At 36.9% G+C, this 25,682-nt stretch overlaps 3 protein-coding genes and 1 non-coding gene across 15 annotated transcripts; 2 read left to right on the top strand and 2 right to left on the bottom strand.

The window, feature by feature from the left end:
• Positions 1–2,742: 2,742 nt before the first annotated feature.
• LOC140769686 (18.1 kDa class I heat shock protein-like) lies at positions 2,743–3,504 on the bottom strand. The gene has a single exon (XM_073110506.1). The coding sequence runs from the start codon at positions 3,368–3,370 to the stop codon at positions 2,897–2,899; it is 474 nt and encodes a 157-aa protein (XP_072966607.1). The 5' UTR covers positions 3,371–3,504; the 3' UTR covers positions 2,743–2,896.
• A 1,518-nt stretch (positions 3,505–5,022) lies between these two features.
• Positions 5,023–15,564, top strand: LOC140769683 (uncharacterized). Of its 9 annotated transcripts, none has more exons than XM_073110499.1 (14): positions 5,023–5,412; positions 5,883–5,963; positions 7,522–8,581; positions 8,678–8,838; positions 8,932–9,017; positions 9,113–9,648; positions 9,761–10,219; positions 10,336–11,161; positions 11,283–11,513; positions 11,592–11,716; positions 11,870–12,495; positions 13,451–13,574; positions 13,672–14,683; positions 14,766–15,564. In XM_073110499.1, the coding sequence occupies exons 1-13, from the start codon at positions 5,344–5,346 to the stop codon at positions 14,466–14,468; spliced, it is 5,181 nt and encodes a 1,726-aa protein (XP_072966600.1). In that variant the 5' UTR covers positions 5,023–5,343; the 3' UTR covers positions 14,469–14,683; positions 14,766–15,564. The 9 variants fall into 9 exon arrangements, with proteins under 9 accessions (XP_072966600.1, XP_072966596.1, XP_072966604.1 ...); XM_073110495.1 differs by having other exon boundaries at positions 7,522–8,838; positions 14,766–15,009; positions 15,094–15,564; XM_073110503.1 differs by having other exon boundaries at positions 5,893–5,963; positions 7,535–8,838.
• A 579-nt stretch (positions 15,565–16,143) lies between these two features.
• LOC140770313 (uncharacterized) lies at positions 16,144–18,979 on the bottom strand. 4 transcript variants are annotated; one of them, XM_073111448.1, is made up of 5 exons: positions 18,830–18,979; positions 17,515–17,653; positions 16,727–16,820; positions 16,522–16,635; positions 16,144–16,447 (listed from the first exon to the last, which is right to left on the bottom strand). In XM_073111448.1, exons 1-5 carry the CDS (start codon positions 18,966–18,968, stop codon positions 16,310–16,312), a joined length of 624 nt encoding a protein of 207 aa, XP_072967549.1. In that variant the 5' UTR covers positions 18,969–18,979; the 3' UTR covers positions 16,144–16,309. The 4 variants fall into 4 exon arrangements, with proteins under 4 accessions (XP_072967549.1, XP_072967550.1, XP_072967551.1 ...); XM_073111449.1 differs by having other exon boundaries at positions 16,144–16,444; XM_073111450.1 differs by having other exon boundaries at positions 16,522–16,602.
• Positions 18,980–25,508: 6,529 nt separating this feature from the next.
• On the top strand, positions 25,509–25,596 carry TRNAM-CAU (transfer RNA methionine (anticodon CAU)). Its single transcript is given in 2 exon segments — positions 25,509–25,546; positions 25,561–25,596. It is a non-coding gene; the product is annotated as a tRNA-Met (tRNA).
• Positions 25,597–25,682: the final 86 nt, after the last annotated feature.

Raw genomic sequence — 25,682 nt, 5'->3', positions numbered from 1 at the left:
TTTCTTGCAATATTATATTTGTTTCCAAGTGGAAGAGAAGAGAAAGTATAGTGCAAGAAAAAGAGAAAGAAAAAAAGGAGATGGCTTGAACAACAGTCCACCAATAATTTGCAATATTGTCTAAAACTTTTCTAAAGTTGCAAGTTAGCAACAAAGACAAAAGAAGTTAGGTAATAAAATTAAAAAAAAAAATGAACCAAGAACGAAAAGATAGATGATTTAATAGTATTTTTATTAGTTCGCCAAAACTATACTATCCTTCCTAGTTATTTCTCCCCTAATGAGCCGAGCCGAGCCGAGCCGGAGGAGCCGGCTGGAGTCGACATGGGGAGGAGTGGACTCGTGTGCTGAGTCATGGCGATAACAGCGAGGCCACGTGCGGGGCCCACTTGTCTACGTGGGTAATGACGTCATTTAGTCTAATCTAACAGGGAATGCTAATAATTATTCCACGTTTAATTTGGAGCAATAATCCAACTGCTCGAAGACCTGATGTCCAAACTAGAAACAGTTTAGTGTACCTAAGTGACTTCGTATTATTATTATTATTATTATTATTATTTAATTATATCTTTTAAATGATTAAATAAATAAATTTATTATTCTATTATTACTTAATTTAAAAAATATATATATATTTACATGATGGTCCATGTTTACGCAAATCTCCTTATTTAATTTTTTTAATAACACGTTGGCGTTGACCTTTTAATTATCTAGTAGACGAAAACATATTTACATGTGATAATCATGTGATATTTTCTAATGAAAAATAAATAAATAACTCAATTTGATGATTATTTTGTGAGATTTTCCATAGGGAGGGGGTCCATAGTGTTAAAAAAAAAGGGTCTAGGTTTAATTATTCTTTTTTATTTTGTTAAAATAGTCTTTTATGAGGTAATAGGTTCATACAATTATACATTATAGCAAGTGGATTTTTTGGGGGACAAAATAGTTTTAACTAATTACTAGTTTACTTACTACGAGAAAAAATTATTTATGAAAGTGTGACACTATTGATGAGATAATAAAATAGTTAATGAGATTTATCGATTATATTAATATACTACAAAATTATTTTCATAAATAAAATATTATATTAGAAAGTCTCTCTCCTAAATAGCGTACAGTTTAGTCAAAAACTAAGTTATGTTTGTCCGGAATGTAAAATTTAGTCTTTATTAATTCTAAACTGTACAAACTAATACATCTTTGTTATATCGTTGACTAGGATGGATTAGAGGGCGGTTGGATGGTAGTGATGTGGTGATGACTTATTTATGGATGATTTGAAAATTGAGAAAAGGATGAGAGAGAAAGGGTTGACTCGATAGGTCTAGAGAGGTGAGCAGACGAGGAGAGAGGGAGGATGGCGGCCTTGATTGAAATCAATAAATAAAGAGAACGAGTGAGGAGGAATGGAAGGATACTAGATGATGAAGAAGATAGAAAAAAAGGTAATAATATTCTTCTATAGTTTTTCAAAATGGCTACCTTTTCACACTTTTAGAAGCTACTCAAAATTTAAAATAATTCAAATTAATCTTAATATAACGACCTCAGCTTCAGACGTTCGATTGTTAGATTATGACTGTTCGAACGTTATAGCACGAGATTGCTACTACTGAAATAAAAATATCAATGATAACTTAGTTCGACCCGACAAACCTAATTTCTCCCAATAAGGTGACAATTAGACCCGAGTCACATCAATCGTTCTCTTATTTCAAATTTATAAACAAAAAGTTAAAAGAAAACGCAACCTCATTTTTAATATATATATATATATAATATTGACACACAAAAAAGTACCCATTTCTTATTAAAAAGTACCCATTTCTCATTGAAAAAAAAAACCCTAATGAAAGGGAAGTTACGAGCCGATCTCCTTGCCAATAATGCCTAGCTGTCGAGGACTTCATCGCAATTTCGAACTTCTTGGGGGGTCTTAAACTGCAAGAAAGCCCGTCGACAAAACGTCGACTTTCGAGGACCACATCGTAATTCGAAACTTCTCGGGGATCTAAAGTGAAAGAAAGCTCCACAATAACGTAAAGACAAAAGAGAACGACTCGGTCCTGACGCGAAAACGTCGCTTTGTCTTTTACCTTCCCGCCTTTCCCAACCCCAACCCAATCATCTGATGCCACGTCATCCTTGGACCCATCGGAGTCTTAATGAGGAATAATTACACCTCGATCAATGAATTATTATCTATTTTCACGTCGATGTCGACCGTTTTAATTATCTTAAAACATTCAAAAATACTCCTCTCCTTAGTTATTTATTATATTATTTATTAAAAATAAAATAATCATGACCTGTGACTTGTGACTTGTGACTTGTGAGGCCTAGCAAGCAGTAGAATTGGTTAATTATTTTATTATTATTTACTCTTATATATGCTAATACGCCTGAAAGCATGAGGCGAGAGAGCTTAATGTTTATATATAATTCGTTTTGAGATGGAGATTAAGCTACTTCTTGTTGAAGTCGTGTATTAATTATCTATCGACTTAGGTCTCTTTCCTAATTATATTGTGCTCTGGTCTAGATTAATAAATGAATTTTCCCCCATAAATTTGAAATGATTTTTGTTTAAACTTTGAACTCAAATTTGAGTAAGAAAAAGCTACTTTAAAAGCTATTCAGATGTATAAAGAAGAGTGAATAAAAATTATCTTTAAATTGACTTTCGGGCAAATAGTCAACGGTGCAGTTTTTTGAAGTTAGTTTTTTCAACGCAGCATGTTCATGTTTATAAATATAACAGCGGAGTCTCTACATTTATATATTCAGTAAATCCATTCGAGATCTTCTTGTCTACTAGATCTACTACTATTGCTGACATTATATATACTAATAATATAACATATATATAGGTACGTTTTGATCATGTTAGAGGAATAAACCTTGCAATAGCGTTCTTGTCTTGCTCCTCCTTTGGCACAACCACTGTGAGAACTCCATCCTCCATGGCGGCTTTTGCACCGTCGACGTTCGCGTTCGCCGGCAGCCTCACGGTTCTAAGGAACTGGGTGGCGATCCGCTCGACGCAGTGCCACTTGTCACCCTTATCCTCTTCCTCTTTGACTCTTTTCCCGCTTATCTTGAGGATCTTCTCTTCCTCCACCTCTATCTTCACCTCGTTCTTCTTCACCCCCGGGAGGTCGGCGAAGAACACGTGCGCGTCGGGGGTCTCCTTCCAGTCCATGCTCGCACCGGTACACGGCCCAGATTTCGGCAGCAAACCAGCCAGTGCAAACGTTTCCAGAGGATCAAGAACGTCGATGTTGATCGTCCCGTCGGCGATGCGGGACGTCGGCTTGCCGCCGGACCTGCGACTGAAGAAGCTAGTGATCGACATGTACGTACAAAGAAAGCTTTCTTCTTCTTCTTTTATTTTTTGGAGAGGTGAGTGCTTGTTACTTGTTAACCTGAAAACGAGGTTGATGTTCTTATAGAGAGGTGGAGTATTCGTCTGGGCTCTTCTAGGGGTTGCCATTGATGTGCACTATATGGAATCAAAGATGCTTATATTTTTGATTGATACGTTCATAGATGTTGCCAGAAATGTTTGGAAGTAGAATATTAATCATCTCTTTATATTTCTCATTAACTTAATTCCTTAGTTTTCCTATCGCTTTGGAAGTGAGCAATATTTGTTTAATTCTGTTAGATAATTCACAAGTGAGAATCTTCCACAGTGATTAGTAATAAAGTTATATACAACATTGATCCATATTCTTTACAGATAGATAGATAAAGGGAATTCTATTCCTCCACTAAGTTGTTACTACTTTTGTACTATGGAATAACTTTTGGATTGATTTTTTGATGTGTTTATTATTCAAATCCGTGATAATATATATTGTTAGTACGTTACTTAGCGACGTAAGTTTTTTAAGTTAATTAGTTATTTTTACAATCATCATTGAATTCATATATCACCAGCAAACTTGTTGGATTGCACATCTTATTATCTATCGTTTATATAACTAATAAAGACCTAATAATTTCACTAATAGTTTTAGCTAATATATTTATTAATAGGGTAAGATTAAATTACAAAGATACGATTCAAATTTCCATATATTCTTTTCAGGAATTTGTTTGAAGTGTGGATTAATTATTTTCTCATTAAGTGGGTATGAGCAAATTCAGAAATTATCTATATGGGCTGGCTAAAATAGGTTTGGATTATCCACACTAGGCCCAATATGATACCTTAAATGAATCCATCAACTATTATAAACCATATATAGGCCATAGTTTTTTGGACACCATTTTATGGTACTTGAATTGGAAATAATTATTAATATTTAATGGTTAATATAAAACTTACTAAGATACCTAGGTTTTTAGAGAGCCAATATGTTTGTATTTTCCCAGATCAACCTAAACTATCAAAATCAAAATTTGCTAAAGTTAGGATATTAAACATGCATCAAGAAGTTGAGGATTATTAAACTCACCAGATAGTTGGAAAAAAATCACTATCAAATTCATTTTAGCTGAATAAATTGAAATAAGTTCTGAATAGTCCTAAGGTCTAAAGTATGCATAACATTTATGTCATTTCATTAATTATTAAATGTAAGAATGTAACGCATATGAAGATTATGATCGTTGATGTATATCATGAATAATTTAACAATAGACAACATTAGTGTCCTCTAATTCATTATCTTTTTCTTATAAACATTATCGGTAATATATATTATATGAATAAATACTCTTTTATTTGCAATTCACACGGAGCGAATCACATTTTAAGAAGGAGTAATATTACGCAGACAAATATCTTAATAAATATTTTATAAATAAGATAATAAAAAATATTTGTAGAGTGTTTGTGAAAAATATCAGTATTCATAGTCTCGTATAATAAATCTTGATGCATTAGTGCACATCTACCATAAAATACCAAAAGAATCATATTCATACTATGTCAATCACGTGCATCGCACGTGCATATGCGGTTTTTTTAATACATGAGGCACTCCCCCTTTGCACCTCCCCTCCTCTCTTCCTCTCTCTTCCTCTCTCTCTCTCTCTCCCTCTCTCTCCCATGGATTGCAATCGAATCCCCCAAAACTAACCATCTATTCTCATCAGATCCCTTCCAAATCCTCCGCTGCGCTTATCCTACGCGCACCACGCCCCTCCCGCCGGCGCACGATATTCTGGCTCCCTTTTTGAAACTCTTTTTGGCTGACCCTTCTCATCCCAATCTCGGAGAAGAGGAGCTCGAAAACCCTAATTGGCGCGGCAATCGGAGGCCGGAACCCTAGAGGAAGATAATCCAATCGGCCGCGGCGTCGCCCCGCGTGGAGGGAGATGAGGGTTCGCCGAGAAAGAACCCTCGAGGAGCTGTACGGTGCCACGGAGAGGATCTTGGAACCGAAGGCATGTAAAGCGACCACCTTTCTTCTTCCGATTAGGGTTCCTTTCTTCAGTCGATGGTCCAAACGATATTAATTTGGACACTTAGTTGTTTTCGTTGCCCAAGTTGGCCTTTGGATGGAAGTTTCATCGTTTTCATTTGGTTAATCGCTTCTATCTTTAAATCGTTGTTTGATACGATCAATTAGTATTGCAAATTAGGGTTTATTTAGGTGTTTTTATTGATAAAGATTGATTTTTTTGCGGCTTCTCGGGGTTAATTCACTGGAATTGTGGATTTTTTTAGGGATTCTTCGTTCTTTGTTGATCTATTTTGTTTCTGTGTTGACAGATAGATATAGATGATTAGTTTTTGTTGTAAAACAGAACTTAAAGTAACCTTCGAAGAAGTGTGTTTTGCACAAATTTGCGTTTTTATAGTTTGTTTTCTGTGATATAATCACAGCTGATATGGGTTTTAACCTGCTTTCTAGATCACCCCAGTACTGCAAGGGATTTATCGAATCCAGGGACCTGTTGATGAGTGCGAGGATGAGCCTCAGACGATGAATTTGGTAAGAGAGAATTCTGGAATAGTAGAACACATGGTGTGATATCTTGAAACTACATGTTTTATGTTGTTTCTCTTTGTTTCATATGCTCTTTCTCCTTCAAATTTCTTGACTGACTATGCATAAGTCATTTATTCTGTCTGGATTCAGTTGCGTTATCTTCAATTGGTGCGCAAGTATATTCCTTTATTCTAGCTTTTTATTGTATCTAAGACTTGGAATATCTCTGAGATTTTTTTTAGGTGAAAAGTACAAAGATCAGCAAAAGGAAATTTTATAGAATTCCTGAGGTTACTCTTATTAAAGAGTTGCTGATTCAACTGAGATGGTGCAATCTTTAGTTTACGATAACCCAATACAGCATAAGTTGAATTATATTGTTTTAGATGCTTGAACATCTTAATTGTGTCAAATGACACTTTTGGATGTTTTTAACAGTAGCAATATGTTTGAGGTTTTTTGTTTGCGTGTTGTCTTTTTGATGCTGTCAATTTGAGCTTTATGGTTGTTTTGGATTAGAAATTTGGCACACTACTTTACCGTTTATTTAAAATCCTTTACCCTAGATCTTCTGCGAGAATCATGGAGGATGTGCTTTTTATTTATCTTAAAAAGTGACATTCCCCACCAATGCGGGGTTTGGGAAGGGTATTAGAGATGTATGCAACCCAATCCCGTTATTGGGCTATCTCAGGCGGTTTTACCTGTGAACACATGGTGCAAGGAGGCAAGTCATATCATTGCTCTAAATTGACACCCTCTTTGTCAATGCCAGTTAAACTGGGTTGATGTCATAACACAGTCCAACTACATTGGGGTTAATTTTTTTGGTGATAGGTTTTTTTATGACTTTCGGTTGATTTTCCATTCTTCAGTATTGTACTATTGTCGCATCCAAAAAGTCCAAGTCAAATTTTCTTATCTAACAGCTATCTGAAGATTAGTATTGAACGATCCTTTCATCATTATTCCTTGCCAAATAACTAACATGCTCCTAAGAGAAAATTGTGTTGCCACAGTTCCGAATGGCACTTATGATCAGTAACTAACTTGAAGAAAAAATAACTATTAATATGTACCAAATTTTTATGGCTTCCTCCACACTTTGCACTACAATTTTTTTATTTATTTCTCTTTTATGTTTAGAATGTTTAAATTACTTTCTGATGTGAGAGCAGGAATTCGAAGATCAGCTGTGGAAACATTTTCATTATCTTGTTACTGGTTTCGGGAAATTTTATTCCTAGTACTTCGATGTTCTCATCTCTGTGCATTTTAGAGGTTGCTCCTTACTTTGATACACTTATGCTTCACAAACTTATTGTTTTTATTTCCGGGTCAAATGTGCTATCAGGTGCTAGATATATTTTTCTTTGTGGTTCTATTTATGATTTTTACCTTTTTAGGAGCCATTTTTGAGTTTGTTTTCTTCCAAAAGTAATTAACTACTGCAGTTGCCTACATGTGTATGCTGGATATCTGGAGCTTTTGAATATGACAGTTTTACTATATGGCATCTTGCACATTTTACATTTTGATTTTGTGCACTCATTTTTGCTAGGGTGTTTTTCCAGTTGGAGAAAGAAGTGGACCTGTAAATCAGAATCTTCTCAAAAAGCCTGAAACTGGGACGTGCAACGTCTGTTCTGCTCCTTGCTCTTCGTGTTTCCATTTTAACCAAGATTTCTCTGTAATGGAATCAAAATTGGAGAGTGGTCCTACTGCTAGCACTTCTGGCAGAAAAGAAGAGGATAATTGCTCCTCTGTTGGTGCAAATGAACCTGTCTGTAAGAGGAAAGCATGTGATGACAGTCATTATGCATCTTCTGAAGCAAGTAATATATCAACTTCTACTTCAGGGCATGATGCATGTCTCGAGAATAATGAAACTATAACAACATTGCAAGGTTCATTTCCATGTGAGCCAGATCAACATGGTGATAAAGCCCCAAGAATTTCTTCTGAGGAAGCAGATGAAAATGATGAGCTTCTCGCTGAACAGAAAAATACTACTCATAGTCCCTTTCCATCAAAGAGCTGCAAACCATCTAATGTGCCCCAAAACACACTGTCAAACTTAGTCGACGAGGAGGATAGCCTAGAACAGCGCAGGGATAAAATTTCTGGTTCTTCCGAAGTCAAAGATGCTGCTGTCAACGAAGATGGTTCAGACATGGATAAGAAAGATACAGCAAAAAGAATTGCATCAACAGATAGTTTATTTGCCAATAAGGCTGAAAAAGTAGTTCCTAAAGAAGGTGCTGTTGACTATCATAAACAAGAGATAGAGCAGACCCAGGTTGGCTTGGCAAGACCAACTTCATGCAACGAAGAATCTCTTCAACAGAAGAGTCTGGGTGCTAGCTTCCCAGATGCTAGCTCCTCCCACAAGTCTGAACTTGCTGATTTGCCTCCATCAAAAAGTAATCCTTCCCCAAAGGCATGTTTTCCAAGCTCTAATTCTCAAAGTGAGTATTCTTTCCACCAGGCAGATCCTAATGGCTTGGCTAGAACTGCAAGTTCTGAACTTCGAGCAGATGTTCCTGAAAGCTCCATGCAAAATGAGGAAATTCCAGCGGCAGGAAAGTCTGCATCTACTATTGGTGGTGGGCAAAATTCAGGTGCTTCTCTCAAGTGTGAAGTCAGTGAAGCATGTGTTATGAATGAACCTTTAGCTTCTTTTAGGAGTGCTCATGCATATTTTGGTGCTGAAATAGGGGATAGTAAAGTCCTTTCTGATGAGGTTAGGGATTGGGACTTCACAAAGCAGCAAAGTGATATATCCAACTCCTTGGTGGAGGCTTCTAGTATGCAGGTGTCTGATATTCAACAACAGGCAGTTTCTGAGGCTGGAAATTCTGGAGAAATTGAAGATGATGTAAGTCGATGTTCTTAGTTGGAAATAAGCATCTCTGACTACCCTTTTGCCAAATCTGTGATTTGGGCTTACTTTTATGTCTCTGTCTGACAGGTGAAGGTGTGCGACATTTGTGGAGACGCAGGTCAGGAAGAGTTACTTGCTATTTGTAGTAGATGTAGTGATGGTGCAGAGCACACGTAAGCTGTTTCTTGAAATATTATTTGCTCATTACTAGTTGTCTTTTGAACATGATTTTATGGTGTATCATGTGTTATTGACTACTTTTGTTCAGCTACTGTATGCGTATAAGGTTGGATGAAGTTCCGGAAGGTGACTGGTTATGTGAAGAATGTCAACTTAAGGAGGAATCTGAGAAACACAAACCGGACCACTCTCAAGCTGGAATTGGAGCCTCAGAAGCACCAACATCAAGTGGAAAAAGTGAGAAAAGTGCAAGTACAATCAACTCAAATGGTTTGAATACTGCAAAAAACACTACCAATCTACTTCAAAGTACTCACATTTCCACTAAGATGAACGAGGAGAACCAAGAGGCTACTTCAAAGAGTAGTCAAAAGTTTTATGAACCAAGTGCTAGATCAACAGAGGTAGCTAGTCCTAGGAAAAGGATTATTCTGTCACATGAAAGTTCATCAAGTAATTTGGATGTGGGAAGATTGAAGTCATTAAATAACTCGGATGCGGGAAAATTAAAGCAAGCCAGTGCACTACTTGGAGGCCAGTCAGCAAATAGCCTTCAGACCTTTGCCCGACCTCAAACTTCTTCAGCTTCTAATCCATCCAAAACTCAAGTACCGCAACTCCGAGGTAATTTCTATGCCTTCATTTTCCCTTGATTCGTAAAAACTTACAAACGAGTCATGTAGACTATCTTTGGAATCAAAGAAAAATTAATGTTTATTAATTTGATTTGGCACAGGAGCACTATCAAAATCAATTTCCTTTAATAACTCAAAGGTACCAAAGGTCAAGCAGTTAATTGATGATGTTCCCCAAAAGCAGAAACATGTGAAAGAGTCAACGTCTACCACTATTATAAGAAAAGAGGGACAGGAAAAAACAATCACCAAATCTGCATCATTTAGAAGTGTGAACTCTTGCTCCTATGGTGAGTCTGTGAATAAAACAAAGTTGGTCAATCCATCACTGGGTGAGGAACCAAGATGCTTAAAGCAGGTAAAAGAAAGAAGTCTGTTAAATAAGAAGGGGACTTCTTTATTGGATCGTCCTTCCATCAGTCTTTCACCAAGGGTTGGTAACAGCATTCTTTCTCCAAAGGCAGATGTTGAGGTTGATCAGAAGGATGCAAAAGTAAATAATACACCTGATTTAAGTAATCTTGGAATCAGTCAAGGATCAAATAATGGAAATACTCCAGGTAGGTAAATTCTCTTTTACTAGGGATGCTTAAGTGCTGGTATGCCCATTATGTATATGTATATACGTAACTGTTGAATTGAAAAATAAGCTCTTAATATTTTGTGTCTTTATCAGGACGCAATGAATTGAAGAAACCATACTTATTTAAAGCTTCTGAAAGTACATTATCGAATGGGTTATGCAAACCTACATATCAAAAATCTGGTCAGCTTGCCTCTAAGGAGAAAGCCTGTACAACATCTGGCTCTGCTGATAGATCTTGCAGCAATCATGATTCATTCTTGCAAAAAACTCATCAGACTTCAGAATCTTCACATCAGGATATTAAAGTCAAGGATCCTCCTCGTTTGATTGGCTCAAGGCAAGCAGCTTCAGGTAGCAGCCGCATATTACGCTGCCAGAAGTGTAATGAAGCAGGTCATGCTACGCAATTCTGTGCTGTTGACAAACTTCGCATGTCTGCACTTAAACCTTTTGCTGAGCGGAATCTGAAGGAGGGGGGTAGCAAAAGCAATAAGTGGAAAGATGCAGCAGACGTGATAAGTTCGAGAGCTCGAAAAGCAGGTATTAGATCTCCAGATCAATCTGAGGAGGTCTCAACATCAAGTCTCGATCAGAATTGTGAAGTAACGTCTAAGGATCATTTATCAAATTCTTCAAGTGGTGGGAGGAATTCACCCTCACTGGATGTGATAGTTGATGGGCAAGATTTGAGGAATTCTTATGCTGATCATAGTAAATCTTTAGCTCTCAAGCAAGTTAAGCAGAAAAATAGACAGCAAGATGAAGCTATATGTGTTTCAAGAGAACCTGATGTAGATGCTCTCTACAACATCTCAGATGAGTCAAAACTGAAGATGCCAATCTTGTCCAATCAAGCCTCTTTACTTGCAGATCATTTAAGAGCTTCAATAATTCCACAGCTTGAATACATTTGGCAGTATGATATGGTCCTTTTGAATTACAGTTTGTACTTTTTAGGTTCATCGATTAGATATTTCAAGCAATCTTCCATTTATAGCATGCCTCATATTCTATTATTGTATTTTTTTTCCTCCCAGAGGTGGTTTCGAGGTGCTGAGAGCAGGGAGACCGCCTGAGCTTTGTGATGGTGTTCAAGCTCACTTGTCATCTTGTGTGTCACCAAAAGTTCTTGAAGCAGTGATCAAGTTTTCTTCCAAAGTCCAACTTGAGGAAGTATCTCGTCGAAGTTCATGGCCTCCACAATTTCAGGAAAATGCTCCAAAAGAGGATAATATCGCTCTTTTTTTCTTTGCCAAAGATATTGAGAGGTTCTTTTCTCAGAATATCCTTTTTCTCTCTTCTATTTTTAAACTAATGTCATGACAAACTTCATTGTGCTTTTGTAGTTACGAGAAGAACTACAACAAACTTTTGGAAAACATGCTTAAGAATGATTTGGCCCTTATAGGAAACATTGATACAGTCGAACTTCTTGTATTTCCTTCAAAGTTGTTGCCAGAGAATTCCCAAAGTAAGGAATATTTCTTTATGTCGGTGCATTTGTAGAAACATTTCTATATCCTTGCATAGTTGGTTCCTTAAGAACCAAGAGAGTCTGGGCAAAGCATCATTTCTGATTCCAGCTTCTAATCAGAAGTTTTCTTGTGTTTTGCACCTATTTCAGGATGGAACAAGTTATATTTTCTCTGGGGTGTATTCAGGGGTAGGAGGAAAAACAGTTTAAAAGACATTCCTGATTTGCAGGAGAAGCCATGTGAGACCAATCTGAATAAGGAGCTCACTATTCCAGGTTTACCTTCCTCTGTTACCTTTTCTGGCATTTCTTCCTCCCAAGACTTGAATTATTGTGAAAGCTTGGACAAAGAAATATCAGGATGTGAAGTGTTGCCAAAAGGAAAGGTTCTTAAGCCTACTACACAATCAGATTTTCTAGACAAGCCATATCCAGAAGTTGGGGATAGGATCTGTGATAAGAAGTTTCCTACTCCAAAATCCTTGCTTGAGCATGCTGTTGATGAGAACATTGTATCAAAGTGTGACAAGTTGTCAAAGGAAAAGACGCATAAGTTGACTGCCCTTGAGAAAGAAGAGACTTCTCATTCTGAGGAAACCTTGCATCCAGCTGCTGCTGATGATAAGCTTCCAGAAGATCAGATTCCATCTTTATTTCCTATTTGTGGCTCATTGAACAATACCAGTCATCTTCCTAATTTTCTTACTTGTCTGTCAAAGCATCGACTTGACACCAAACAGTTGCCTTCAGAAATAAAGAGTGATATGGCTTGCCTGGTAAACTTTATTTTATTTTCTGCTGGCTCTAATCGTATGACTTTCGTATGTTTCCATTACTATGTTCTACAGATTTATCGTTTCTCATTAGTGTCAGGAAACATGATTATACTGTATGGGTGTCCATAAGATTTTTAAAGTAAAGACTTGTAGGTTGGTGGTTATGCTGTTATATGTAACTAATTGTTTCCTTAAGTCTTCTAGAACTATACTTCATGTTACTATCATTTACTTATTTTCTTCTTTGGTTGTATGCTTTGTTACTTGTGAAACTTATAGTATATGATGCTTTATGTAAAATTTAATATATTTGGAGATTCTTTAGGCTAAAGACACCTACATGGAAGCAACCCTATTGGCTACAATGTATCTGCCAAACACTTTTTGTAACATTGTTTATACTTTCTTGCAAACTTATTATGTTTAACAAAGCATTCGCCAATCGGGCCTATTCTCCCTTGTATCTTTATGTGTAAACCTTTTCTCTCAATTACATGGGCAATGGATCTGATTCACATAATTATGACTTTATGCTTTGTCCTTTGTCCCACTATCTTTTGTTATGTCCTAGCAACTGCTCATGATTCTTCTGCTTATGGGTTCAGCGACCTACTGGCTTCTTTATCAAGCTGCACTATCATTGAGTTATGTGGTCAGACATGCACGTACTGTAAACCTTTCTACAATCTATCATACATACACACTCACCATATTGAATTATCAGCTGATGAACACCTCTTATTATTCGACCGTATTTGGCACCTCAAGTTCACAATGTTGGTTAGAACTTAGGAAGGATGTGAATATTTGAGGGAAAGCTCCAAAGGTTTGGCAAAATTCCTGTTGACATAGTCCTTGAACTCTCAATGTGATTTAGATAGCTTGTTTGATGTTCTTTTTGTTGTTGCTTGTGTAAATTGACATCCTTGGTTAACAAACAACTGTCTCTTTGCAGAATAATATCACTCGTAACTCAGATGAAGATAATATTCAGAATGCACCTCATGATGATGTACATATGGGTGGTAAAGATAGAGTTATTCCTATGTACCTGGCTTCCTTAAATCATGTACAAGGTGGTAGGTTTTTCACTTCTTTTTTTCTATTGATTAGAGACTATTAATATCATGTCAATCGTCGAGTTTTGTTTACTCATTCTCCCTTTAATTGGTGTAGATGCAGGAAACCAAAGCATAATGGAGGAGAAAGCCAAGTGGAAAGAGAGCATTGTGAAGAATGAGGTTGTTTTGAATGAATGGCCAGAAAATCTAATGGATACAACCCATAGGACTAGAGAATTGAGGCCTAGCAGAAAACGTGTACACTCAAGCTCCATGGAATCGCCCTCACATTTATCTGGTGGTACATCAAAAAGCAATGGTGAAAATGTACAGTGGAAAGGGATAACTGATTGCACTTCTGTTTACAACAGAGAAGAACACAAGAAGATGAAGTTTGAAAATGGAGGAGATACTTATTTTAGTCCACGAGAAGAGATTTTTGATGGCAGAACATCATCGAAGATACACCCCTTATCATCTTGTTTTGTGGATGGTAGCATCAATGATGAAACAATGGTTGATAGCTCAACAAGTTCTGGAAGGTACTTCTCACAAGATTTAGGTCCAGCAAGGAACAAAGTTCCAGAAATATTCATAGATCTTATTTCTTCAGATGAAGAGTCTCCTAATGATTCTCCAGATCTTGAATTAGCTTTGGGGGATAACAAGAAATCGCCAAAAAAGGGTATCTTGCCCTTGTTTACTCCAAATATTGGTGAGAAAAGTGAACGAGATAAGCCACCATTGAATGATGGAAGTGATATGACTGGCCCTCTTTCTCTCTCTCTTGCTTTTCCTACTTCAGATGAAGTGCAGGAAGTGAAACCTCCGTCGAAAACAGAAAAGCTTCTTCCTGAGAAGCCCCTTGTTAATACGTCTTTGTTTCTTTTTGGCGGCTTTAAAGATACATGAATAAATGATGCATGGATTGCTGAGATTGTCCTAAACAGGCATTTCAAACATCCGCTGATCTTTGAAGATTACTGATCGCAGTACCAGAGATGTTATCTTTTATTATTAGACAAATTCTTTTTAGTTTATCAACTTGCTTGTCCTTTCTGTTCTCCAAGTGCCGAGTCACAGATTTGCTAGACTGGCAACGTTTTAATATGGACAGGAATCAGTGGGTGGGTGCCTATTATTATATCTAATTCTCGTATAACTAATTAGATTTTTGGCATTTACTAACTCCTGCTTCTCTGAATGTAGGTTTGCTTGGAATGCAGTTGTGATACTCTGTATGGCTGTCTGCTTGCAGAATAGTTCTTAAACTCAGGAGGCTGCTGCTGCTGCTGCTGTGTCTTTCTCATATGATGATTAAACTGGTGGAGCTTCGGATGCATGAAATTTGTTCAACTGTTCTTAATTTGGGATCGGTTACCAGAATAGTCATCTTTCATCTTGTCCCATTGCACCACAAAAGATATCATCTTGAAAAGAAAGAACTGGCGAAGTAAATCTAACATTAAAACAGATTGATACTCAGTGCTGCTAACTGTTATCCTGCTCTGATCCTCGTTTTATTCCGCACCCACAGAGAAGAGGGAGCAAGGCACGGCCACCAGTAAGGTCAAAATCCAAGCAAATACATGTGTTCTGTTCCAGGTCTGCATACTTCTGAGAGAGGAGTCTTTCAGCCTGCTCACTTGGATCATCGCAAGAAAGGCAACAATGCGAGGCAGACTATCGTCTGTATAATATGATGGTGCTTTTGATGGGCAACCAAGATGCTTTATCTCAGTGGTCGTCTGGAAAATAAGATTTGCACAGCTTCATGTTGAGAGATGAAGAAACATCCTGTATGGTTGTCTGTTTGTTGTACTTCTTGTTCAACACCTCTGTGCTGATTGTACAATAGTTTGTATAAAAAGTCGTATTAGCTTTAGATTAGGTAGGCTCGGGTGCAGGTTAGTCCTGGAGCTGTGTTCTCAGCATGGCTCAGGAGCTGAATTAATCTTGTAAGCCAATGTTTGTTGTTCTTTCAAAGAAATTTATTTGTACTCGCTAATTCTGCTAGTCTCATGAGATTTTTGTTTTATTGAAGTTTCGTGAATAATTTTCATATGGATCTAGGTAATAACTAATCATATCACATCCCTTTTCAAGTTTAGATATATATATATATCAGAGTGACGACCCTCATCTCATTTACGTGGAGCTGTTTTTAATTTATCATGAGTTTGTTTGCCCAAGTTTTTTTTTTTTAATTACCTCTTTCTTGCAAAAAGAAGTCTAAGCCACACAAAGAGGATAAACAAGTATCATATTGGCACCGAATTTTTACCGTTTAATTGCATCTAATTTTTTTAATTTATAAATAGACTCCAGTATACACTAAATTGTGTGCACTTCATTATAACAGATTATGCATCAACTATTAAAAATATATGCACTCAATTTTATATACTAAATTGATTTTTTTTTAAAATATAATTAAATTACAAAAGCTCCCATTGGCATAGTCAGTTGAATAAAATAAATTATATAGCATCTCAGGACGAAATATAAAACAACTTAAAATGAATGGTATCAGAAGAGAATTCCAAGCGGATGCTAACACGAGATAGGCATGGAGATGTAACCCGAATTAGGAGGGAAAGAGCAGCAACCAACAATGCTATTTATTGGCTTCAAAATACATTCCAAACGCTGTGTTGGGTACAGAAACAGATCTATATAGCACCAAATTGGAAGAATGGAAATTGAAACGCTGCTGCACTTGTATAGTTTATAAAGCAAAAGTAGAGATAGTTCTACGTGCTGGCTTCTATTTCGGAGTCTGCTTCGATGGGTTCAGTCGCTTCGTTGTTCCCCCCTCTCAACCGAGAGGAGACATTGTCAATGGCTGAATTCAACTGATTTATCTTTGCATTCAGAGTCTGACGAGTCTTCTGTTTCAGAGACCACAGATATGAAGCTATCAAAAACCTTGATGAATAAGGATCAGTTCAGTTTGGTAGATTACCTCAAGGCCTTCGTCGTAATATATCGGCCGCTTGGCTCTCCTGAATCCATATTCATCTTCATTCAGCAACGATCTCCGAATCTGTGAAGCAATAGAGGTTTGCATAGTAACAAGCTGAGGAAGAAAGTGCACCAAGTAAAAAGAACTTGATCATAAGCATAACAGACATATTGCAGGAATATTTATGAGGAGAAAATTTAATCACCTGTGGAGCAAAGACATAAGCTAATGTCCCAAAGACTGCTCCTCCTAAAAGAAAGCCAGCAAGAAAATCACCACCTCCACCTCTAGAATTGTCACTGGATATTGCGAGTTACGTAAGCATCAATCAATTATAAAACCAGCAAGTACAGAGAAGTATAAGAATAATCAGAAGGCATTACCCAAGTAACATTATTGTTTGAAACCATAGGAGATAGCAGGTAGCATGATGGCATCAAGAGAAAGTTGACAGATTAGTGTTTGCAAGATTACCTTGGGAACTGATGGTAGTTCACATGCAGATTGTTAGGCCTATTTGAGATTGCTTAATCCAATCTAAGATGAGAAAGCACTATAATGAATGACCAGCAAGTTCACCAAAAAGCAAACAGTGACAAGAAAGCAAGTTAATCTAATCAGTCCTAACAGAACACCTACCACTTTTTGGGCATCAAATCAGCACAACTATTAGATTAATGGTCCATGTGTTTCACTAAGCATGCCTGAACCCCTATTCCTTTTTTTTTTTCTTTTTTTGAAAAAAATCTCACTGTGAACTCTTACATAAAATTGAGAAGGAAAACAGGATCCTGTACTAAACCACAAACTTATAGGATTGAAAAATAGCAGGACCATTAGGCAATGAATAACTTCGGGCATCATATTAAACAAGATCTTCTGGAGAATGAAAGGCTTGCTTACTCAGAAAGGACTTCAAACTGAGCAGTCAAAAAAGATTTTTAAAAAAACCTTCTCAAGGGAAAATCCAGCACAAAATCATTGTGGATGTACCTGTACTCAGCACAGACGGATATGTTCCGGTGGAAGTTCTTTTGCTTTGGTTTCTGCTGAATTGCTAATCGAGATGGATAGCCACCTGATTCTTTGAGCTTACCCAGATGAACATCAAATTTTTTAGAATGAGCTCCACCTAACACAAATGACAGAAAAAGATTGAAAATCCCTTCGTCAGATATTGATATTAACCAGTGCAATGATCCTTAATTCTTTATATGTTTTGCTGTAAACGTTGTTGTGAAATTTTGGGGCATCTGATTACCATCCTTATGTTATGCTATTCAGTGGTTCAAAACCAACCATATCACTGTCTTTACCCTGCCTTCTTGTCCTTTTTTCATTTTTATTTTTCATCAATCTGAAATGATGGAAGACAACTCACCTGAAGTTAATCACAGACCCGAATAAATCAACCATACACTTAATGTGCAGAATTACCCAATTAAGCATAGCATAAATGTGAATAATCCAGAACCTAACATAAACTAACTAATGGTCAGACTTCACACAGCATATTTAGTGAACTCAACAAACCCTATTAGTAATGTCTCTATTGTTGCTGACAGAATTCCCTTTTGGGTCTCTCAGGAGAGGACAGTTTAGATATGATTAGCATTTAAATAAGATAAACCAGAAATTTCATTTTCTTCAAGGCCAAAACTCAGGATGTTTCTCAATGCTTCTAGAAAACACATGGCTCAATTGAATGAATTATAGAATTGATCAAATGTCAAACATTAATCAACATAGGTGACACTCGACTTGAATATCTTTCAATAGGAAAAGAATTATCAAAAAACCTCTACTAGTAGGTTAAATTTGGAGTCCATGGTTAATTTTTCTCTACATTTTCTTTATGCAAGTTCTACTTTTCCGCATTTCGTCCATTCTCCTTAGGTTATCATTAGTTAAAGACTCCAGACCATAAAATTTAAATCCTCTGATAAAAAAAATACATGTTACTGGAGTCCTTTATATCAAACTGTGATCTTATAGATGACATTAACAAGATTTTATTATTCTATTTTCTAGCACAATATCTCAAACTTTCCAAAACCTATCAGCACAAAAGTAAATGCATCTAGAACGAATAGAATTCCTCATTTCCTACTTCAGATATAGGATTCGATCAGATAATTCCGGATAAGGCCGGAATAGGATCTTAAGACAAGAATTGGGAGGACGACTGAACGACGCAACGATCCAAGAACCCTAGCGAGTCGGAATCCGGATGGATTCGAGCAACAGAACCCTAGATTTCGATCAAAAACCCAAAGCTATTGTTACATAGAGATGATTATGAGCTCACCAGTGAGGAAGAGAGTGGCAAAGGAAGCGGAGACCGCCATCGGACTATCGGAGGGAGTGTGAATCGAAAGAGGAAACTGGAATGGCGAGAGGAGAGAAGAAGGGAAGAGAGCTCTCGAATCTCGTTTTAATAACTTCATCTGGAGTACTTAATTACCCCTACGATTAGTATTATTTCTGATCGTTGGCTCTTAACTGGGGCCGAGATTAAGGTATTAAACAGGGTTATAATGGGAATATTTGGATATTTTGTCCCCAGTACGACGAGACCCAAGCTATACGAGCTTTGGTTTATCCTCTCTTCTATTTAATTTGGGCGGTTTTAATTTATCGACTTGGAGTCTTGGACTCAATTAATTTAAAGATTAATTATTTTTACATAATTACCACTGGAGAAATATTATAATTATCACTATATTCTTCAAAACATTATTATTCCTACGTGGCAGAAGTAATAGTGAAATATAATGTTTATAGTTATTAATTAAATCTTAGTTACTAATTACAAAAAGGATGCGGATATCTTTTTTTGCCAGTATCGGATATCCGTGCCCGATAACAATTGGAGGAGGAGGAAGTAGGAAGTAAACGGCAGAATAGCACTGCGATAACTATTGGGATGAGTGGATGCCCATCACCACGAATTGCAAGGCAACAGCTGCTCATGGTGCTCTGCTGCAATCCAGAGCGCACTATATATGTATATAGTAGCTAATTCTCTCCCTCATTTGAGCTTTCTTCTTGTGCCATGTCCATCTTCTCCCTTTGCCATAGTGCACGACCTAACAATTAACGCGTCCCTGCACCATTCCATCGCCCTATAAAAACCCCATCCTCATCTCTTCTCCATCACTTCACATAGCAACCATGATGAAGATGCCCATGCTCACTAGGATAGCATTTGCTTTTCTCCTGGGTGTCAACATTTGCTATGCCACTAGAGGCCTCCTTGATGCCATGGATGCTGGAGAAGCCCATGGTACTCATGTAAGTAACTATGGTGGTGGTGGTGGTTATGAACTTAGTGGCGGAGGAGCTCATGGTGAGTATAGCTGCGGTGGTGGTGGTGGGGGTGGTTATTCCTCAGGAGGGGCCTCAGGAGGCGGCTCCTGGGGCACCGGGCGCTGGTTTGGATATGGAGGGTATGGAGGTGGTGGCGGCGGCGGTGGCTTTGCTTACGGTGGAGGAGGAGGAGGAGGAGGTGGTGGTGGTGGTGGCTATGCTCCTTAAAGGAGAGGTTGCATAGAAGAGCTAGAGCTACTTACTATATTGTAGCTGAATGATGCGACTTCTTCATGCAAACTGGGTCATGTTTAATGTAGCGGTTGATGAATATGGTATGTATGTTTGATGCTTAGGTAAGTGCATGGAGTGGCTGTTAGTGAGCTAGAAATGAGCTGATGTAGTGTGATGTATCACTGTTGAAATGGATTATTAGTAATAGTATGATGCTATACGTGCTTGTTGGTGTTCATTCATTTTGTTATCTTGAAATTTTTACCTCTTTATTTTTCTCTTCCTGATGACCCATTTCAAGTACAAAATAGTACTTTCTTTATCCGTTGTAAAAAACTAGTAGTTATAGTAGTAGATTCCCTACTAATATACCATATATAAGGACCTCAAACATATAGATACATGCAAGTTAAGGTTTGTTTATACCTCAAATTTTAGAAAGTTCTGATCAGGTCATAATTCCTATTCATGAAATGTTAGCTAAGATAATAAGAGGCAAAGTTATATGAAGCGAGACGCGAGAATTTTGTGCAGGATCATTTATTGATATTTTTCATAAATTTTTGGTTAAATTCTTTCTTTCTCTTACTGAGAGAGAGAGAGAGAGAGAGTAATCTAATCCTAATTGGGGAGGCCTCAGACTATTCTACATGGAAGCATGTGTATATCTGAATTGAACATTGATTTATGGCTAAACTGAAAGGATCAAATCCCCTACATATCCATTTCCATCATATAGCTATGTTATCTTATGCTTTCTTCAATTATGAGCGATCCGAATGTAACTAATTTGTAGAACTTGTTTTCTCCTCTTTCAAATCATTTTAACTTCAAATCTTAACCATTCACTCTTCATGTTAAATACTTTATAAGTTTTAGAAAGGAAAGGTATTATGGAAATTATAATTTTAAAGGATGACGTATGATTACGACAAAAATGAAGGTGAAAATAAGAGAGAAATGACCGCGCATTATCTTTCCCCAATCTTTTTTTGGCACTTCATTACACTTGTCTCTCACTTTCCGAGAAAGGAACCAATATTCATTGTAACCGTTGAGACGCTTGTAGCAGTACTGCACACATTACATGGGGTGAGTATCCTCGTAGAATCCATCTGACTTACAAGGGTAAGGAACCGTCGCTATAAAAACCCTAGCAGGGATATCATTGAGGTCTAAGAGAAGGCAAAACTCTTACGGGAGGATACCTAATCGATCTTCTTGTAAGTTTTTTTTCTCTCTCTAGCATTTTTGTTTGTTTGAAAATGAAGTATTTTCCCCTCTTCTTAATTCTACTACATAAAAAATAGAGATATATGGTGTGTTTCATCTTTAGATGAAGTTTATATGATCCATCTTGAATATAATAATTATTATGCTTCAATCCAAATCCTATTTCTAGTATGAGAGACTATAAGTTACTTTTTTTGATGTTGTTTATATAGACTAGAAACATGCATGCCTGGAACACCTATAGGTTGTGCATGTTGAGTATTTCAAATTAGTATTATCATACTTTTCACAACACTAAAATTGGACCAACATGGTTTACATTTTTTAGATGCAAATTGTTCTTATCTATCTCTCAAATTTCTAGAATTTTGTAGAGATTGTATAGAAAAAGATCGATCGATAATTATAACTAATTTAAAAAAAAAAATTATCTTCTTAAAATGGAGTTTTAATCTATGACAAAATTTTGCCTTACCTTAACCCTGTAGAGTTGGTTTTTCTCATAGATGTCCTAATGAGATGGTTATATCTTGCTGATATTTGAATTCAAAGATTTCACCAAAAAAGAAAAATTACTGTATATAATTTTACATTTCAAATGAGGTCCATAGTGGGCATTTGTACTTGTATAACAATAGTTTTTTTGGCTTAATTCTTCTTCTGGTCCTAATAATTCTTGTTCTTTTTTCTCCTTTATGCATCTTAATTTCTTGTCTTCATTTGCTATCAGGAGATTTGTAACTATGGATGATGCAGTGGTTCAAAGGAACAAAATTGTAAGCTTCTCTTGCAAAGTATATATACTATAAGTTAACACTTGAGCTTCTTCTTCTTTGTGAAAAAACAGGGAGCAGCTCTCGCAAATGGCAGGATGAACACCTGCTACCTCAATGCAGTTCTTCAGTGTCTCACTCACACTGTTCCTCTTGTTGAGAAGCTTCGCGAATCGAAGCATATGTCGACTTGCAACGGTAAAAGTTTTACTGTTTTTTTTTTCTTTTTATTACATTTGAATTTTTTGTCATGGGGTGAGACTTCTAATCTTAGAGCTAATGCAATGTCTCAGTTGGCTTTGAAGGCTTCTGTGCTCTCTGTACCTTGATAGAGCAAATTGAATTCAGCTTGTGCCAATCCGGATCAGTCATTCAACCTATTAACTTCTGGCAAAATTTGAAGAGTATTCTCTATACAAATTGTTTCATTATATCATCAAAGTTATAATTTACAATGCAGTCTATGATTGTGTCTATGGTTATAATGTTGCTCCTTAACAATCAATTGTTAGATATATCATCTAATTTTCAACTAGGCCATCAGGAGGATGCACATGAATTCCTCCAAAGCTTGCTCTATCTTGTGCACAGCAGCAGCATCATCTCCAACACTGAAAATACTTTGATTTCATTAGAGGAAGACAGCCCTATCAGACAAGTCTTTGGAGGCCGTCTTCGAAGCCAAGTACCTTCCAATCACGCGAAAAATTCTCAATTCATGTCCTTTTAGTACTCCTGCTGCATGTAAATCTAACTCTCTCTGCATTGCTCTCAGCTGCGATGTTGCAGTTGTGGCTACTTCTGGGACACTTTCGAGCCATTGCTCGATCTCAGCTTGGAGGTTGGCGAAGCAAAAGACTTAGTTAATGCTCTCGAGTTGTTTACAAAGGTGGAGAAGATCGATCCCGAGATCAAGTTCGACTGCGAAGGCTGCAAGGCTAAAGTGACTGTGGAGAAGCAGCTCAAGCTGGATCAAGCCCCACAAGTTATTGCTTTCCATCTCAAGAGATTTAAATCTGACAGTAATGGCATTGATAAGATTGATGACTTTGTGAAATTTCCCTTGGAACTTGACCTGAAGCCCTTCCTCAGTTATTCAGAGGATGAAGTGAGTGTGTTCTTTCTCTTAATTTCCCCTCTTATTTGGATAACGTCAAATTTTAACACTTTGTTCTGGTGAATTCATGAATAGTTCAACTATGAACTCTATGCGATGGTAGTGCACCGCGGTAGGATAAGCGGCGGCCATTACTACGGTGTCATCCGTACTGATCCACATACATGGCACGTAATCGATGATGACAAGGTGAAGTGATCAAAAGAAGTTGAATACTTTGTTATAATTTTTAAGATCAATGCTGCAATGTCTAAAAACTTGATTTTATTGTCATACAATCTAGGTGACGACATACGAGCAAAATAGCGCGCTTAAACTATGCGCATACATACTCTTCTACGTAAAGAAAGGCTCGTCGACATGGTTTTCGAGCTTGATGGAGAGCCAGGTAACAGTCATAAACTTAATCTCTGACTCAGAAGAAGATGGTTCAGAGGGTGCAGAGTCTGATCAAACTGAGGTGATGGAAATGAATGAGGGGAAGAAGAACGATCTTACGATCCAAGTTGATAATTCTCCACAACCTGTCATCAATGTCGATGAATCAGAGAACAATGGTGACTTGCAGAGCCATCTTGGTTATCTTCCTACTGAGCCACTCATTGCTTCATCAGAGAGGCCCAACTCCTTAAGCCAGTTCATTTTCGACAAGTTAGAATGCGAGCCTTGGAGTATGATCGATATCCTTCACCTTTGCACTTCAATTACAAAATTCACTGCATCATTGCGTCTTTCTCACATATGTGCAAATGAATCTTCAGTTGCATATGCAGAACTGCTGATGAGAAATGTGCAAGATTTGTACGATGATCCAGAGGACCTTATGGTGCCAAACGGAATTGAGGAAGATAACAAGGAGAAAGCTGATAAGCCCATCATGGATTTGGCTATGACTGAGAAAATTACAGCGCAAAGTGCACCAAGGTTGAGCTTTCGACTGTCTGCTCCCTTGCAGACGAACTGCGAGTGCCCGAATTGCCTTCAAGGGAACATCCACCCCTCGAAGAAGCTCCGCACGGCATTACCTGACGCAACCAAGCCGCAGGATTCCGGCGACAAAGAGCCTAAAATGGATGCTGACAAAGATATGGAGTGAAGAAACAGTATAAATAGTTGCTCTGAGAAAGAACTTGCTTCTGTTTTCTGAATGCTGAAGTGTGGAACTTATTTGCAACTCTTGTAGTCATGACCGTAATGCTTTCCTTTCCTTTCCTTTGCTTTGCTTTCCTTTTCTTTTATGGTTAAGAAGAACTTGTTGACATTTGTTGGATCTTAGTTGCTCTTGCATGTTTGATTTTAATGTGCTTGTGGTTTTCTTTAGAGTTTGAATTAACTGACAGCTTCCTCATGTGGCTGAGAAAAAGATTTGCAAATGCCCACTAAATTCACTTGCTTGGCAAAAGCTAGGATTCATTGGATTTCAAGTAGTATGTCCATTAAGCTCTAATTCTTCTCTGCTCTGTTGCTTTTCCTTGTTACATAATCTTATATAGAATTAGGAACATTATTATGTGGTAATAAAGGGGTGTGGTATTTCTTTTATCTATATATCTTGATCTTCCAATTTGTATTCATATTTGGATGACTTATATTAATATGACTAACTCTTTTTTTGAATATTTTTTTAATGTGTATCTCTAATCAACTTTATATATATATATTTACTGATTGTTATAAATTTTAGTACTATCCAAATTATTATGGTTCAGAAAATAAATCCAAATATATTAGATATTAATTTGTTGAAATAGATTACATCTCAAAACTTAATAAAACAAGATGCCTGTTTTGACCACATAAGCTGTCATGCCATAAGTTAACATAAAAAAATTCTAAACTGTTGAGTAAATAAATAGTGAACAATTTAGCATTTAATTATTAGAGAAAGAATAATAGTACTCAATCTATATGTTAAACATTTTGCTTTAATTGATTGCTTTATATGTGACTTTGATTAATTGGTCCATAATTTACTGTTTATAAATGTGTAGAACTGTTTATTAATTTTTTGGGCGACTTATGACATGCTAACTAAAATAGATCTTTGCTAAATATTTCGATGCGTAGATCGACTACCGATGAGAATGATATATAATTCTATAAGGAGGCTCATTTTATTTTTTTTAATTTAAGCGCTGAGGAACATAGCCTGTAAATATTATCTATAAGGATAAGGTCAACAATATGCCCAATTAATACATCAAAACCAACTCCAATATGAGAAAGAAGGTTAACAACCAATTTCTCCTCATTCCTTCCTTTATTATTCCACACAAACATTTTACATACATGTATCTCTTCTAAAATTTATATAAACATCAGGGGTGGTGGCGCAGTTGGCTAGCGCGTAGGTCTCATAGCTTGGTTTGAGTTATCCTGAGGTCGAGAGTTCGAGCCTCTCTCACCCCAAATCCTTTTTTTTTCCTTCTACACATATCAATGATGAAGATGTTTAATGAGGAATAGAGAGAGAGACCAAACAAAGATAAGCAATT

The sequence above is a fragment of the Typha angustifolia genome, chromosome 11, assembly GCF_048772165.1.
Source record: "Typha angustifolia cultivar Huaian chromosome 11, ASM4877216v1, whole genome shotgun sequence".
NCBI classification, from domain to species: domain Eukaryota; kingdom Viridiplantae; phylum Streptophyta; class Magnoliopsida; order Poales; family Typhaceae; genus Typha; species Typha angustifolia.
Note: the sequence above shows the minus strand (reverse complement) of the source record. Positions and strands in the feature narration are given on the sequence as shown.

Coding starts and splice junctions, on each gene's coding strand:
- LOC140769686 (XM_073110506.1), bottom strand. CDS start 3,370: ATGTCGATCACTAGCTTCTTCAGTCGCAGGTCCGGCGGCAAGCCGACG.
- LOC140769683 (XM_073110495.1), top strand. CDS start 5,344: ATGAGGGTTCGCCGAGAAAGAACCCTCGAGGAGCTGTACGGTGCCACG. Junction 9,649..9,760: donor TCAAGTACCGCAACTCCGAG/GTAATTTCTATG, acceptor GATTTGGCACAG/GAGCACTATCAAAATCAATT. Junction 10,220..10,335: donor AAATAATGGAAATACTCCAG/GTAGGTAAATTC, acceptor TGTCTTTATCAG/GACGCAATGAATTGAAGAAA.
- LOC140770313 (XM_073111448.1), bottom strand. CDS start 18,968: ATGAAGTTATTAAAACGAGATTCGAGAGCTCTCTTCCCTTCTTCTCTC. Junction 17,654..18,829: donor TGCCACTCTCTTCCTCACTG/GTGAGCTCATAA, acceptor CATTTGTGTTAG/GTGGAGCTCATTCTAAAAAA. Junction 16,448..16,521: donor ATTACGACGAAGGCCTTGAG/GTAATCTACCAA, acceptor TCTCTGAAACAG/AAGACTCGTCAGACTCTGAA.